Source organism: Sceloporus undulatus, chromosome 2, assembly GCF_019175285.1.
Source record: "Sceloporus undulatus isolate JIND9_A2432 ecotype Alabama chromosome 2, SceUnd_v1.1, whole genome shotgun sequence".
Taxonomy (NCBI): Eukaryota; Metazoa; Chordata; class Lepidosauria; order Squamata; family Phrynosomatidae; genus Sceloporus; species Sceloporus undulatus.
In genome coordinates this window covers 290,238,488-290,256,283 of record NC_056523.1, presented here as the reverse complement: position 1 = coordinate 290,256,283, position 17,796 = coordinate 290,238,488, and the positions used below count along the sequence as shown (strand labels likewise).

The 17,796-nt window shown below is 40.6% G+C and overlaps 2 protein-coding genes across 5 annotated transcripts in view; one reads left to right on the top strand and one right to left on the bottom strand.

The window, feature by feature from the left end:
* POLK (DNA polymerase kappa) overlaps window positions 1-4,941 on the bottom strand; it is a 56,166-nt gene extending 51,225 nt beyond the window's left edge. The window contains exon 1 of one of the 3 annotated variants that reach the window (XM_042453197.1): window positions 4,804-4,941. The gene's annotated coding sequence lies outside the window, so the exon portion shown is untranslated. Of the gene's footprint in view, window positions 1-3,122; window positions 3,304-4,803 lie in introns of those variants that run through there. The other 2 variants (XM_042453196.1, XM_042453198.1) reach the window with 2 other exon arrangements.
* Window positions 3,361-17,796, top strand: part of CERT1 (ceramide transporter 1) — a 93,781-nt gene continuing 79,345 nt past the window's right edge. For both annotated transcript variants that reach the window (XM_042453201.1, XM_042453200.1), the window contains exons 1-2: window positions 3,361-3,727; window positions 15,105-15,239. In XM_042453201.1, the coding sequence (XP_042309135.1) occupies window positions 3,632-3,727; window positions 15,105-15,239 (231 nt within the window). In that variant the 5' untranslated portion in view covers window positions 3,361-3,631. The remainder of the gene's footprint in view (window positions 3,728-15,104; window positions 15,240-17,796) is intronic.

Below are 17,796 nucleotides of genomic sequence, written 5' to 3'. Positions count from 1 at the left end.
TAGTGCAAACATTTACTCAGCTTTACTCATAAGCAAAATGACTATCTAAAGCTGTTGGGGGAGGGAGAATCTCTTCCCAATAGGTTTTAGGTGCAGCATCCTGGTCACTGGCCAAAGCTAGACACATACCTCCCGCTCCTGCTTAGTACACTTTATGTACTTATGGTCACTATTTCAAAGGGTGGTCCAAAACACAGTGCAGAAATAATCCAGTTCAAGACTGTTTTAACTATCCTGGCTCAACGCTAGGGAATAATGGGAACTGTAGTTGTGTGAGACATTTAGCCTTCTCACCCACAGAGCACTGGTGCCACAATAAACTACAATTCCCAGGATTCCCTAGCACCGGGCCAGGACAGTTAAAGCCTCAAACTGGATTATTTCTGCAGTATGCTTTGGACTAAGCAGGAGTGGGAGGTACTGGCTATCCCAAAAATGCCTTCCATTTTGGAGCAAGTTGCATTTTTGGTCTTTTTGAAGATAATCACACTCCTCCCCATAGCATCCCCTGCTGAAGACAGTTAAAGTGGTCTCAAAAAAGCATTTTTCTTCCCTGACAAACTGGGAAAATGCAATATGGGATACTTACATTTAGAATTATGAATAAAATGTTTAAAACAAGATTTTCATATATTTACTTTCCCAAAATTATATTTAAAACATATGTAATAAAAATACATCTATGTGTCTATGCAGTTCCTGGTCTTAAGAGTCATTTTTAATGTTAAAAACACACTGCAGAAATAATCCAGTTTGAAATCTTTCAATGCCCTGGCTCAATGCTATGGAGTTCTGAGAACTGTAGTTTCAACAAACTACAATTCCCAGAATTCCATAGCATGGGGCCATGGTAGTTAAAGTGGTGTTAAACAAGATTATTTCTGCAATGTGGAGGCAGTCTCTCTCTTGCATGATTTTTAACACCGTTGCCAGTGGTTTCCAAAGCTTATAACATGTATAATGTGCATTTTGGTTGGCCCCATAAAGGTATCATTGTTTTGTGAATTTTGGATTATACTGTAGGGTTGTTTTGTTTTGTTTTGCAGAGCATGCCTGGCTCTACATGCCCAAAAGGTAGAAGTCCATCTCAATGCCAATGGGCCATTCCCCCAATGGATGGGTTGACATTCTTCCTTTCCCTCAGGTAAGGGTCACTGACAGCATTTTTATCAAAACACTGCAAGATTTTGAATGTGGCAATCAGATTCTGGCTCTGGCTGTTTTGTGGGCGATTGTGTCTGACTACGGCAACCAGGCGTCCTCCTTTTCCAGGACATGTCCTACATTTCCACCTTCTGTCCAGGAAGAATTTCAAAATGCCCTCTATTTGGAGCATGACTAAGAAGCATGAATTTACATTTCTAGCAGAGCTTTTAGCTTTTATATGGTCATGCCCAACATTCTTCTTGAATGTCCTACGTTTTGTGGTGCTTTGTCCAACTTTGCGGTTAGGACACCTGGCTACCTTGAAAATGCCTTCCATTTTGAGCATGACCAAGAAGCATGGTTTTATATTGACATGACTACTTCGAGCTTTTATTTGCTCATGTCCCTCCATTTTTCTGGAATGGTTCCAAACCACACTGCAGAAATAATTAATTTTGAGGCCCCTTTAACTGCCTTGCCTCAATGCTAGGGAATCCTGGGTATTGTAGTTTGTTCTGGCCCCAGAGCTCTCTGACAGTGAAGGCTAAATGTCTCACAAAACTACAGATACCAGAATTCCCTAGCACTGAGCCAGGACTGTTAAAGCAGTGTCAAAGTGGATTATTTCTGCAGTGTTTTTTGGACCATTGTCAGTAGGCAAACTGAACTGTCACCTGGCAAATCTGTAGGCTAATAAAGAATTTAAAAGCCATTTAAAAATCCCTGAGCAACCAGGGAAACATTGGCGGGAGATGCTGTCCCTCTCTCCCCCCTCCATACTTCCTCAAACACGTGAAATTTATGAAATGAGGCTCTTTTGCTTCCTTCCAGCATTTATAAGGAAGGCGTCTTCTAGGCTTCATCTGCACAGCAGAAATAATCCAGTCTAAAACCACTTTAAATGTCATGGCTCAATGCTATGGAATTTTGGGATTTGTAGTTTGTTGTGGCACATGAGTTTTCTGACAGAGAAGGCTAAATGGCTCACAAAACTAAGGCTCACAAACCACACTGCAGAAATAACCCAGTTTGAGATTGCTTTAACTGCCTTGCCTCAGTGCTAGGGAATCATGGGAATTCTCGTTTATTGTGGCTCCAGAGCTCTCTGATAGAGAAGGCTAGATGTCTTGCAAAACTACAGATCCCAGGTCTCCCTAGCACTGAGCCAGGGCAGTTGAAGTGCTCTCAAACTGGATTATTTCTGCAGTGCAGTGCGTTTTGGACTATCGAGCCACGTCCGCGTTGAAGCGGTGTCAAACTGCGTCAATTCTGCAGCGCCAATGCAGCCCCTCCAAATGGGAGCCCGATAAGTGCTGAAAAGAAGCGAGGAGAAACGGAAAGACAATCGAAATTGGGGAAAAAACAAAACAAAACAAATGCAACAAACTACAATTCCCAGAATTTCATAGCATTGAGCCATGGCAGTTAAAGCAGTGTCAAACCAGATGATTCCTTGCAGTGTGGATGCAGTCTTCCTGTATGATTTTTAACACATCCCTCCACATTCGCCAGGGTTAGGGGCACAAGACCCCCATGAATATGGAAATAACAAAAACACCATGTTTTTACCTGAGAGGACACCTCTCTAGGAATCTCTAGGTCCTCCAGGGCAACTCTGTGGTCAACATCTGCCAGACACTGGCCATAGAGTTGCGCTGGAGGAGCTACAAAGGCCTAGTGTCCTCTCTAGGAATCCCTAGGTCTTTCAGTGCAACCTTTGGAACTTAAAGCTGACCATAGAGTTGCACTGGAGGAGCAACAGATGTCTAGTAGTCGTGTCCTCTCTAGGAATCTCCTTCAGTGCGACTCTGGCTTAAAATTGACCATAGAGTTGCACTGGAGGACCTAGATATTCCTAGAGAAAACATATTAATCAAATATATGAATAATCAAATCTACAAATGTCAAAGCCGCAAATATGGAGGGATGAGATATAACTGTGCATTTTAGTCGGCCCAATAAAGGTACACACACACCTCAGTCTCGGCTTCCTTCCCCTCAAAAAATATACCACCAATGCAGCCTCACCAAAATGGCGGCCGCCTCCGCCTCCTTGTCGAAACCACGCCCCCATTTCCCACAATGCAGCGCTCCACGGCAGGCAAAGCAGGCTCTCTCGGCCTAGAGACTACGTTTCCCGGCATGCCGAGCGCGCGAGGAGAGGCTCGGCCAATAGCGGTCGAGTGCGAGCTCCTTGAACAAAATGGCGGCCGTGGTGGTTGTGGCGAGGAGAGCAGGGCGGCTCTGAGGAGGAGGGAAGGAGAGAGAGGGGAGGCTGTTCCAGATGGTTAGCCCTCGGAGCGTGAGCTGAGGGAGCTCCCTGTCGGGGCCGCGTCAGGGAGAGGGAGAGCGGGAAGGACGGTGCCGCCGCCGCCGCCGCCGCCAGTCACTCAGTCAGGTAGAAGCAGCAGCAGCAGCAGCAGCGGCAGCGGCGCCCTCCTCCTCCTGGGCTTCCGGCCACTGGCTGAGGGACTGGGGCTTCTCCATGTCGGACAACCAAAGCTGGAATTCCTCAGGCTCCGAGGAGGACCCCGAGACCGAATCCGGGCCCCCTGTGGAGCTCTGCGGGGTCCTCAGCAAGGTAAGGACGGGGAGGAGGAAGGGGCCCCGACGCAAAATGGAGGGCGTTCCGGGGGGAAGGAGGGGGAAAGGGAGGACATGGCCGTATAAAAAGGCAGACACCGCACTCCCAGGAATGTGAATCCGAGCTCCAAAAAGGGAGGGTGCTTTGGAGTCCCTCCTGGAGAGAGAGAGAGAGGAAGGAAGGAAGGGGGAAATGGAGGACATGGCCAAATACAAGCTAGAAATGTAAATCCATGCTCCAAATGGACGATGTTTTGGAATTCCTCCCGGGCAGAAGGTTGAAATGTAGGACATGTAGGTCGCATCCTCCATTTCAGCCTTCTGTCCAGGAGGAGTTCCAAATTGTCCTCCATCTGGAGCTTTGATATCAATATCAATCTATGCCTCTTGGTCAGACTCCAGCTGGAGGGTGTTTTGGAAGTCCTCCTGGACAGAATGGTTGCAATGGAGGACATGTCCTGGGAAAGGAGGACACCTGGTCACCCTGAGTGCGGGTGCTCCTTCCTTGCCGTGATTTGAGCAGAGGGGGTTTGGGGTCCTTTTGCCTTATGCTCCCCATTACCTGAGGTATCTGAGGAGAACAGGCAATGCCTTTCCTCCCCCTCAGAGGGGTTTTAGTGCTTGGGATTATGGGAGGGGGACTGGAGACAGTCATGCCTCACTGCCTTTTGTGAGAGAGGTCTGGGGGTCTGATGCTGAAGGAGAGCACAAGCCATTGTATCCCCCCTCAATGTGTACAAAGGTGAGAGCTGGGCAGTGAAGAAAACTGATAAAAAGAGAACCAATTTTTTTGAGATGTGGTTCCGGAGAAGAGGACTGAGGATAAAAGACAAACAAATGGATCCTAGAGCAAATCAAGCCTGGACTCTCCCTGGAAGCCAAGATGTCACAACTCATTGGAAGAGACACTATTGCTACGAAAGGTAGAAGGTAGTGGAAAGAGAGGATTCAATCAGAGAGGCCAGGGGCCTGAAACTGAGCAGAGAGTCTGAGGACAGGGGATCTTGGGAAGGTCTCATCCTACAGGGTCGGAGGGCAGTTAAGAACAACCTGATAGGTAAATTGCCCACCTACCTTGGCCTAGAATCTTGACCACCTTCCTAGTTAGCGGGAGATTTCCCTCCCAGATTGTTTTCCCTGCCACCCACTTGAGAGAACAGGCTCGGAAAAACAAATAAGTGATGCCTTGTAATCCTTTTACCACTGCAGTCTGGGAGGGCGCTGGGAATCTTTCCCCCCCCTTATTCACGGAGGGATTGCCTAGCTTGGTTTTTCCTCTGCATGGAAGGTATCCAGCTTTCTTGTGACTGTCCCTTTTTTTCTTTTTTAGCCCTCCCTCCTTCCCAGCCCACCAGTCACCTGTCTTTCCTCGATGATCAAGTCTCATTAAATAACCTCCCCACTCATGGGTGGGATTCCCCTCATCCTTTTATTTTCCCCTCTTTTCTATGTAATTCATGTGTGATGCAGTGAGAGGAAAGATCAGTCTCCTTGCAAAAGCCTGGTAATCCTATCTTAGACCTCACTTGTAGGAATCTCTTGGTTAAGTAATGCTATGGAGACAGCCTGTATGAAAGCTTTCATGGCATCTGCACTCGTTGAAAGAATAACTTCATCTGGGGCCTGTGAAGCTAATGCTTCCAAGCCTTGTCTGTGTGTTTTGTTTCTTCTTCTTTTAAAAGAAAAGTGATCATGTGAGCTGTATGCAAGCATAATATATAATGGTAGCATGCGAAAGGAGTGGTATGACCTTCGTGCTAAATATCAGAACACTGCAATAAAATTGCCTGATCCCAAGGCAGTATAGGGAGAAGAGGAATAAAGAAGCTGGAGGCCTTTATTTAAGACTTTATTGTTGACATGCTTTGTAATTTTTAGTTTCTAATTTTCTCAGTATTCCTTAAAACCTTGTAGACTGATCTTGTTTCTTGGTAAGGAAAATTAAATTTTTAAGCATGACACAAAAGTTTCAACAGAATGCATATGTTCCTCAAAAATTGGGTGGCAACTTTCACTTACATCATGGCCTGTTACAGACTGCCAAAATAAAGCTGCTTCGGGTCTCTTTGGAGGTACAGTGGTACCTCAGGATACGAAATGCGCGGGTTACGAAATTTCCGGGATACGAAAAAGTTGGATTGGCAAAAACTGTTTCGGGTTACGAAATATTTTTCGGGTTACGAAATTCATTTCGGCGCGAAATTCAAATGCTATAGGCTTCCAGCGCTAACGGAAAGCTATTTCGGGTTACGAAATTTTCGCGTTACGAAGGGAATGGCGGAACGAATTAATTTCGTAACCCGAGGCACCACTGTATGCTATTTAAATGATGCATGGGTCCTAAGAGTCCGGAGGTCGCGCCAAAGCCACACTCCATTCCTAAGCACTGGAGTGCAGCTTTGGTGCAGCTTTTGGATTCTTAGGATGCATGCATCATTTAAACAGCATACTTCCAAAGAGACCCAAAGCAGCTTTATTTTGGCAGTCTGTAGCAGGCCCAAGTTTGGTTTTGATGTTACTGGAGCAAACAAAGTGCAGGTAATGCGCTACTCAGAAATGATACATGTTTGGAGAAATCCATGTAGCTGAGTTCATTCTTCATGTATTTTTGAGGAAATGGAAAATGGTCTGAAAATTCTTGGTTATGCTTTCAGAAATATAAGATGGACTATAGTTCTGCAAAATGGGGGATTTTGATCATTTAGTTAGAATATGGCATGTAACATCTGTCCTTGTGTACAGAAAACTCATACATCCTTTTGATGTAATATGACTTTTCAGATTAATATTAGCTGCTAAAATGGATTTGGGAATCACCACAGCAGCACAGATCTGTAGTAAGTTACTGCCTTAGGAATGGTCATGGGGTTCAGTCCATTGTATGGCTGGCAAACCAGTGGCTCTCCATATGTTGATGAATTAATACTCCCATCATCCCTGCCTGGCTAGGGCTGATGGGCTTTTGAGTCCAATAACATAAGTGCCACAGTTTCCCAGTTCTTGTCTAGTGTAATGTTTTTGCTGTTCTGCCTGTTTCTAACGCCTCAACCACATTCCTGCTTTCTGTTCTAAACCTTAAGCACAGGGTGCTCTCACCTTCATTGATCTTTGGACAAAAATGTAGTGTTGGCAGCCAGTGTCACTTTAGACTGTTGCCATGGAAAGGCACAGAAGATTGTGTGCATGTGGTTTGTGTGTAATACAGCTGTTGATCAACATCCTTGACAACTTTTTGTTATTCAATGTTATGAATATTTTTAAAAGAACAAAACCATATTCTGTTTGTAGCATCCTGGATTTTTATTATTAGCCAAAGTACATTCTATATCCAGCATTATTGCAACTTGTTGTCACTTGCAGCTATCAAATGTTCTTCCCCAAAGTGCCTACAAATGCATGTAGCTTATTACAGAATTCAGTGGATACAGTTTTTAAAGATTTCCTTTATTGATTCTGTAAGCTACTGTAACAAGGAAGCATTTCCTTTTCTAATGCAAAGAAGAAATTGCAGAAAAGTGGTAAAGCCTGTTGCCTATAAATGTGTTGATCTGCATTGCTGAATAATTTTTAGAAGTTCATTATGGTAGTGGCATTCAATTGAATTCATTACTAGTATACAAAATATTAAACTTACAGAAAGGTGTTTACAAACAATAAAACACCTCAAATTAAGCTGTCATACTTGAAAACAGTGGGAAATTTTATTACTTCCAGTATCTTCACTAAGAATACAATCAGATTTGAAATTACAAAAGCAATCATTTAGGCTGGCTCTCAGCTTTGAGGACAGCTTTTTTTGTGCAAGTATAACTGAGTAGTCTTTATATTTTAACTTTAAATTTTAAGAAAAAATATACACAATCAAGCTTGCTCAATAAATTATTGGAATGTAGTAGTATTGGAAACAGAGGCTAGGATATAGTGGTGTACCTCTGCCAGTTCAGTGCCTGCCCAGCCTTCTCCTTACACCATAAAAACCACTGGAGGCTGGAAATCCTTTTGAATAGGTTTTTGGATATCACAAAGTGCTGCAGCAAGATGGTGGTAGGAATAAAATTGTCATTTTGCTCGGACTGAATACAAAAGTACACCCTTGGATCTTGGTCTGGAATCCTTCAGTTAAACAAATATTGATTATCTATATTATAATTTTAATCATCTGGTTGAACTGGTTTCTGTCTTGATTTTCAGAAACCTGGTTACTGTTCTAGGGCACCGAATTTTTTACTTCAAGAAAGATTCTTTGTTTACTTCTTGCTTTTCATAAAAACTTAATGATAGAAGGCAAGCACATATCCAAAGCATCTTTTCATTCTGATAAATTTATTTTGAAACAGTGGTATTGGTTTTCTGGAGAAGCATAAATCAGGAAAATTTCTTGGCCTGTGTAAGTTATGTCTTGATTTGGAGGGTTTAGACTGTGCATACCAATGTGGTGTAGTGGTTTGAGCATTAGACTGTGACTCTGGAGACTAGGGTTCAAATCCTTGCTAACACATGAAAATTCACTGGGTGACCCTGGGCAAGTCATATTTTCTCAGCCTCAGAGAAAGGAAAGGGCAAACCTTCTCCAAACAAATCTTACCAAGAAATGGCTAGAAGGCACACAACAATGAAATAAATATTTTTTTTAAAAAAGTTACTTGGAACTTTAAATTTGCTTCTTTGGATATTACTTGCTTTCAAAATATTGTACAAGCAAAACAGACACATAAAAAACCTGCTGCATCTCATCTATCTGCAAATACTTCCCAATTTTTGTTTTTAACAATGTAATATTATTAACCCTGGATAAATCATTGATTAGGTTAGTAAATTACAGGTTGTCTTTCATCCTTGTTCCTAGACTTCCATTTTATTTGAGAAAGAGTTCATTTTTATGGGAAGAGTTATTTTCTCTTCACTTCGTCCATGCATAGGGCTACAGCCACTATGCAACAGGACTCTACCTTCCTGTCCTACCCTCACTATCTCCTTAGTCTGCTGTACAAGGTTCTTGAAAAGAGTTGGGATACACAAAGAAACAAAGAGAAATCTTTTCCACTAGCATTTCTCTCGTTTCACTTCCTTTGCTTGACTGCTGGATCCAGCCAGTGTCTATTAGTGACTTGAGCATTATCTTTAAGGTGTATATTATAATAGTTGGGTACATGTCTTTAAAATGTAGGTAACAGTGTTGATTCACTAGAGAGGAAAAACAAAAAGCAGGACCTAAAAACTACTGAGCTCAAAATCTTGCCTAATACTTGTAACATTTAGAAGGTGGCATATACTGAGAGCCACATTCTCTTGTGGGTAATCTGTCAAAGCCACATGCTGGTGGTGGATGAAGCCAGTAGTGGATGCATTTCGAACGAAGAGTTAGCAGTTTCCCTCCTTTCTCATTCTGTTGATCAGTTCTTTTTTTCCTTCCTCTCCCTGTCCTTCCCCACCTAATGGGCTGTTGGGAAGGAGCAGATCTCATAGAGGGCTGAACTTGTAACTTGACAACTGAAAGGTTTTAGGTGATTAGGTTGAAGCTTTGGGGCCACAGGTTGCTTACCCATGTTTATATGGTCCTAATAAATGTTATTGCTCACTTACCTTTGCATAGGTTTCTTGACCTGGATATGCTTAATGATTATTTTTAAAAGGAGAGCCAATGTAAAACCAGTAAAAGAAAAAGAGTTTTGTGACACCTTTAAGAATAATCAATTTATTTCAACATAATTTTTTGTGGACTAGAGCTCACTTGAAATACTGAAGAAGTCCACAAAACTAGTTACCCTTGAAGGTGCTACAAGATTAATTTTCCTTCCCTCTATCTGCCCCTTTTATCGCTTACTTGACTGCATTTTTAAGAATGGGTGACAAGAATTGTACTCTTGTATTCTAGGAAATGAATTATAGTTTTGTCTATGCATGTTGTTCCAGTCTCTTATGAATAGTTTTGTTTGCTTTTTGTCCAGTGAAAGGTTTCAAGAGAATTATTCCAGGAGTATGAAAAGTGTGGTCCATGAGCTACATGTGGTCCCAACCCCTCTGCTCTGCGAATGTCTGTGTGTGTATATACATACACATCCTGTCCAGTTGGAGTTAAACACTGCAATGAAGAATAGGCACTAGCATTTATTTCCAATAATAGAGCAATGATTATTTCTAGTGATTTAATTTGTTGCACTTAGAATCATAGCATAGGAAAAGACCTCAAGGGCCATCCAGTCCAACTCCCTGATGTATAGGGGTATACAGTTGGCCCTTCTTATACACAGATTTTTTTTATACACGGATTCAAATATACACAGTTTGAAAATGTTTTTAAAAAGTATAAATTTCAAATAGCAAACCTTGATTTTTCCATTTTTTTAATAAGGGACACCATTTTGCTATGTCATTATATTTAGTGGGACTTGAGCATACACGAATTTTGTTATACATGGGGGATCTTGGAACCAAACCCCAGCGTATAACAAGGGTCCACTGTATAATCAAAACACTCCTAACAGGTGGCCATCCAGGATCTGTTCATAAAAATCCAAAGAAGGAGACTCCACCACTCTCCAAGGAAGTGTGTCTCACTGTCAAACAGCTCTTACTGTCAAGAAGCTCCTAATGTTTAGGTGGAATCACTTTCCCTGTAGTTTGCATCTGTTGTTGTGTGTCGAGAAAACAAGCTTACTCCATCCTCAATATGACACCCTTTCAAATGCTTATGCAGGGTTACCATATCACATCTTAACATTCTCCTCTCCAGGCTAAACATACCCACCTCCTTAAGTCTTTTCACATAGGGCCTAGTTTCCAGACCTTTTGCCATTTTGGTTGCGCTCTAGACAAGTTCTAGCTTGTCAACATCCTTTTGGAATTGTCCCCAGATCTGAATAGTTTTCAATTCTTTAAACAACTCACTGCACAGACCTTTTGTTACATAATAGCAGCCCCATGAACATACAAATAGCTGATCTGTTACTATTCTGGTGGTGGCAGCACCCTCAAAAATATCCATCATGAGACAAATTCATTCTAATAAGCTGACTGTAACAGTTTAACCTGCCTAAACTTCTGTTGCATTTTAAAAAACAAAACTCTGCCATATCTTCTACTGCACTGATTACACATTTTTAACTTTCTTAGGGCTCATAAAATGTGAATGTCTCATAGTTGGAAACATCAGGTTATACATGTAGAGCCACTGCTAGACAGAGTAAGCAATACTGGGCTAGATCAACAAGTTTTACGATGTGCAGAACTATGTTCCGTCCTTCTGCGCTCCAGTCATTGTTATCACCCATCCCTCAGCTCCATCAGGATGTTTGGAGTTTGAGGCGGACTAATGACCGCTTCTTCTTTTTTCCCATTGCAGCTTCCCATTATTATAACTGGCAGCTCAATATTTTATTAGGGGCAGGGGTCCAGATCTTACCTGATCTCAGAAGCTAAGTGCAGTCAGGCCTGGTTACTACTTTGTATTCCCTGGTAGTCTCCTTTCCATTGGATGTAAGCTGTATTTAGAAGAAGGCCTTGGCAAACCACCTGTGTGTATTGCTTTTATAGGAAAACCCTGTGGAGTTCATGGGGTCACCACAAGTTGACAGGTGACTTGAGGACACATGCTTCAGTTTTCAAGAGGTGCTTGTTGGACTGTTGTAGTTGTTTATTAAAAATTAACTTACAGTGAATATATTTTTGTAGAAACCATAAAATGCCTTTGCCCTGCTCTTCAACAGAAAAAAAAAAAGCTTCCAGAGTGGCTTACAGATTAAGGAGAATACAAAAGATGCAACACAAAAAAGAAGGGAGGAGACAAATTCTTAAAGGTTTTAAAAATTAGTGTTATAATTACCAGCTGGTATGGAAAAAGTTCAAGAAGAGGAGTAAAAAGGAGCTGGTTTCTGAGAACTGAAAGAATGGCCCTGTTTCCCATCGCTCTCTGCTGCAGCCTGATGGAATAATAGCCTAGTTACAGTTTCAAGTTGCAATAGGAATCATGCTGTTTGAATCACTTACTAGTTTTTTTTAATGAAATAATTTACAGGCACATTTGAATTGTACTAGCCTTACATCTATAGTACTCATCTATAGTACGTTTCTTTGCATGTTGTGAACTACCCGTATATACTTGACTATAGGTTGACCTCATGTATAAATTATGGGCAAGTTTTGGGGCCAAAATTATGGATTATGATATAACTCACAGATAAGTCGAGGATAAAATGTAGGGGTATGCAACAGAGGATATAAAGGACAGAGTTTACTTTCTTTATACAGAATATCTTATTCAGACCCTTCTAACCCAGTTCCTCTTGGCAGTCTTTTGAGGGGAAGCACCAAAGGGGTGCTACCACTTCCATTTCCCCACCAAAGCATTCAAAAAGTCCAGAAGCAGCATCACGATGGAAAGAGTAGAGGAAGTTGGTGCTTCTTGTGAGTGCTCCCAGAATGAACTAAGTTCTTACCTTTTGCCACTCTACTCAGAGAAGGAGAAGAGTTAAAATACACTACTTACACTGACCTGTGGATAGGTCGAACTAGTTTTTTGGGGACAGAAATTTCTAGACTTATACATGCATATATACAGTACATTATTTTATTAAGTATAGGCTTATGATCTTTTCTTGACATGCACAAGGTAAAAAAAAATCCACTGTTTCACTTCCAAAGCCCTTGACTCATTAAAACTATACCCTTCACGTGATTTTCTGGAACTGAACCTCACTTTTAAAAAAAGGGAAGGACTTATTGTAGATTGTGTACAAGGCAGTGGTTGACAACCTCTAAGTGGATGGCTACATCATGTCCCCTAGGATACCAAAGAGCTGCACCTCCATTTTCTGTGCCTAAATTTTTATCAGGTTTTTTAAAATCAGGAAATAACTAGTAACAAACCCACATTTCACCACCTCCCAGAGATTTAACTGAGTATTTCATCCCGTTTCCAGACCTGTAATAGGCCTTTATAAACTTTTTTTTCCAAAACAATTTTGAGAAGGGAGAATGTACAGACTTAAAATAGACTGAACTGGTCAGTGAGATCTCCCCTTCCCACACTTGGCCATTTTGTTCTTTAAAAAGGAAGAAATTGAGGATTGTGGGGATTCCAGGGGGAGGGGGTGTCACAGCTGCTTTGGGGGGCAGCATTGCCCGTCACCACTATAAGTGATCAAGAAGTAACCAAGGTACTCCCCCCCCCCCCCCGTATCTGTTTCTTTCCCCACTGTGCCCAAAGCTGCAGTAAGTTTTTAGTGGGATTAGAACTGGATTCTCTCTTCAGTCCTTGTCTGGCACTCTGTCTATTAAATATTTTGATTGTTTATACCTTCATCAACCTAAAGAAGGTTCATCCTCTTATGGTTTAACTTCCTCTGCTACTTCATGATGCATTCTAGTGTACTAACAGATAAAGAGTTGGTATAGCAACAGTACGTGGGTATTAGGGGTATTCTAGAAATTATAATGATCTTAGGTAGCCAATGCAATGCTGTCATCAGTCATTTTCTCTCTTTTCCTGGATGAAAGGAAGGAAAGGAAGACCAGATTTTACAATTTCCTTGCTTCTGGAGTTTTCTGTAATTTATAACTGCACCTGGTAGACAGACAAGTGCCTAAGTGGAGCCCTAACAGTATTGTGATCAGCATATCACCACAGTGCAGGTAGTTATTAGGCGGTTCCCTGCCCTCAGGCTTACAATCTAAAAAGACATGACACAAAAGAAGAGAATGGTAGTGGGTAGGGGGTTCAAATCCAGTGGTTTTTCTCTCCCTCTGACTCTTGGACAATGGCAAATGGACTGGAGGTAGGCCTTTTTCTTGCTCTGGCTAGCCCTGATGGAATTGGGTTTGCCTTTTCACTCCCTCCCAGGCCAGATGATTTCAGATGGACTGGAGGAAGGGCTATTCTTCAGGCTAGGCCTAGGTTAGAGGACAATATATGCGTGGAGGGAAATAGCCTAGGGTTTGGCATATTTTACTTGTTTTGTTTTTCTTTTAACTATAACTCGGATTAACTCAGTTTTTGTTTTAACTATAATTCACCAGTGCTTCTGACCCCATGGCCAACTCACAAATTTGTAACTAGTACCAGAAGCAAGTTCACAAATTGCTTCATACAAAAATAAAAATCCACTCTTGATTACATCCTCTTCCAGAGTTTTTCTGTTGCGATAAGAAAGTATTTTAGCTGTTGCTGTTATGCAATTGGAATGAGAAATTCATGCAATCTACTGCAAAATTGTTTAGAAATCTATCAATAGATTCTGATCTACCATCTGCCCACCTCAGTCTAGGCCAGCCCTTCTCAATGTCTTTACTTGAAGGAGCCCTTGAAATAATGAAAATGAAAAGTCTCAGGTTCTCCTTGCATAAAATTATTATATCTACACCTCAAAAATGTTTTTTGTTTTGTTTTGTTTTTTTCAGTCATGACCTCTCATAGAACCCTAGCATTCTGGGAAACCCTTGTTGAGAAAACCTGGTCTAGGCTCTAGGACACAATTATTAAAATATTTACAGTATTTTAAAAACCTACAATAGATACTAGATGTAAACTATCTTTTTCTTCACTGTAAGGACTACTAAAAAGCAATACAAATTTATGGCAATGAGCTTTGTGTTGATCCAGAGTTTGTACTTGGTAGTGATATGTTATGTAGCATAATTATCTGGAATTCAAGGTCAATGCAGCAAATCTACTATCTCTGAGTTGGTAATATTATAATGCTTACTAATAAGAGCGGCACAAAGGGGGGTGGGTTGCACCAGGTGACACTCAGAGGCGAGATTGGCACCACTACTCCCCAAACGTTTGCCTTTTGGCAAAATGGGCTGTGGCATTTGTCTGCATCCATTTAAAATGCTGGAGCTCAGTGGAATGATGGTGTGAATGAAGTGAGGCTCCTGAATTTTAACTGAATGACTGCAATCCAGCGTTCCTCAGCATAGTTTAAATATCCACACACTGAGGTGTGCCATTGGAGCACTACACAGTCCCATGGAGAATTGCAACAATGCACAACACATATTAATGAGTAGGTGCCATTGTGTGATGCACAATTGCAATGCACAATACACAGGGCACAACTGCAATCCACATAGCAATTTCAACTTACAAAATCCTGTCTTTGCAACTCAGCTTGAACCACTGTCAGTAGAATACATTCATGTTGTAGTGGTGACTTTTTGACTCCACATTCGTAAGTTCCTAACTGGATGCCAGCTGGAGTCTGATTGAAAAGATTAACACTCACCTTTTTTCCATATAATAAAAAGGTTTGTTGTCTTTTTAGTTAAAAAGTATTAACAAGAGCAAAGAAAACTCTTAACATATTTTATTATGCAAATACAGTGCTTTTTATGTTAGAGCTTCTTTGTTTGAAACATATGTGTTTGTTTTTCTCTAGTGGACCAACTACATCCATGGATGGCAGGATCGATGGGTAGTCTTGAAGAACAACACTCTAAGTTACTACAAATCTGAAGATGAAACAGAATATGGCTGCAGGGGTTCTATCTGTTTGAGTAAGGCTGTCATTACAGTAAGTGTTATTTTACAGTTTCTTTATCATTTTATAACAGTTTTTCAGATACTGTTGTCTAGAAATAGCTTTTGAACAGTACAACTGGGAAAGCATTGAATAAGAATTGTCAAACCCTTTAAATCGCTACAGCAAAGTAAAATGGGGGTTGGACTGGATGGCCCTTGTGGTCTTTTCCAGCTCTATGATTCTATGAATATCATTTTATGGCCTTGGTGCAAGCAGGGTTCAGGAAAGGAAGACACACTAAGGACCACACTGCAAATATACAGTGGCTAATGGGGCATACTAAGGATTTCCAGAAAAAAAGTCAGCATGGGCTTTATGGACTATAGCAAACGCTTTATTTCAAACAGACGCTTTATTTCCCCTATTGTAACACCACTGGCTGACTAATATTGTATAGTATGGTATTTTACTGTATGTTGTTGTTATATAATGATGTTTTTAATCTGTTGTGTATTTTGTAAATTGTATTGCTGACATTGATGTGATCCCGCCTCGATCCGCAGGGAGAAGCGGAAAATATAATAATAATAATAATAATAATAATAATAATAATAATAATAAATCATGAAAATATATGGGTGGGTTTTAAAGACATGGGAGTGCTACTGTATCTCATATTTCTGATGAGAAATCTGTACTTAAGACAAGGTGCTACTGTTATAACAGTATATGGAGAAACACAATAATTTCCAGTTGGCGAAGGTATCAGGCAAGGATGCATTCTATCACCCTATTTGTTCAACTTGTATGCAGAGAATATCATATGATGAACAGGTTTAGACTCAGAAAAAGGAGGATTGAAAATATGAGCAAGGAATATCAACAGTCTAAGACATGTGGATGATATTATACTACTAACAGAAAACATTATAGACTTGGAACAATTATTAATAAAGTGCAGAGGCAGGCTTATTATTAAGCATGAAGAAAACAAAAAATAATGGCCATGGAGGAGCTATATAAATTCAACCTAGACAATGAAGAAACAGAATTAGTAGAATACATTGGATCAAACATTAACCAGAAAAGAGACTGCAGTCAAGAAATCAGAAGATTAAGAATGAAAATGCCAACTATGAAAAAACTAGAAAAGATCCTAAAGAGTAAAGATATACAACTAAGCACCAAAGTTAGTTTATTGTACAGTAAAAGATTTTGAAATATATAACAATTGTACAGTAAATTTTGAGAATATAAGGTTCAGTTCAAATTGACAATAATGAGTATTATATTTCCCACTATTAAATACTTGTTGCTGCTGCTGCTTCTAATGATGATTAAAATGGCTTGCTTCCTTTGCAGCTGGAGCATTGTATAAAAAACCAAAAACAACCCAGTTGTACTCACATGTATATCAAGTGATTTGAGTCTGGCCTGGTCATGGCTAATTCCTCCCACTCCAATGTTTTAAGAAACATTTGGTGAAGACATCTGAGGCCTAATTCATTAATTACCAACATTATCATGAGACCCATCACTGGAGCATGGGTGCTGTCAAACAGATCTGCTGATAAATCAGACAACAGTCATGTGCTTTCTGGATGTGTAGTTACTTTGCATGCCAGTGCTGCCTTGCAGTGAAAGTCAGCAGTAATGATGTTGAAAGTAACCATATTACTGTCCATGTTCATGTGATTTCTTTGTTGTTCCGTTGCCAGGTTAACATGGCAGCACTTTATGGTGTCAGCTCCTTCTACAGATAAAGAAATAATGAGCCAAAATATCTTTTTGGGATCATTCTTTCTGTAAGCCTTTGGTTGGGTCCAGTAACTGTTTTCCATTCAGGAAAAGTCCATCTGCCCAATTTGGGGCAGGTGGAAATCCTGCCTATTTCCACAACATAGCTCATCTCATTCAGCAGTGTGTCCTGAGTGTAGAATCTTCTGGGGATTGTCTTGGAAAGCAAAGCAGTTTGCTTCTACCAACCCAACTGCACATACCTACATCTGGATTATGCCGTTCTTGTATTTGAATTGAATCAAAAGGGAAGACAAGATACTGCAAAATAGGTTTTTTACAGTGACAGACTGTTATCGACTGTGATTGGCTCCTGTTATGATGCAATCAGAAATTGCTTTTTTGGGAAGAAAAAGTAAATAGGAGAACTTTGGAAGATTGCAGCTGTCTAGCCATTTAAAAAAATTTTTTTTCCATATCTTTTTATTGAGTTTTCCATCTATTGCCAACATAACATACTTCAAAATATACACATATTCTTTTTCTTTTTTCATTATAACAGTACTTTATACCAGCTAGCTTTACTATTATTATTATTGTTATCCCACTTCCCTTCCCCAAATTTCTAGAATTCAACTTAAACATTATTACACAGAGCAGTTCTTGTGACACTTCTGTAAATGCAGTACAATGTCATTACCTCCCTCCCACCTTTAATTTATGTTACAATAGACTAATTGTTATTGTTTTTCCTTCTGTGTTTGTTGTAACATTATCAACTCAGAAGCTTAAGGGTAAACCCTTTAGCTTAAAACATTCTTTCTTGTTTCTTTACTTCTCCAATTTCCTTCTTAACTTTCCTGTCTTCTGG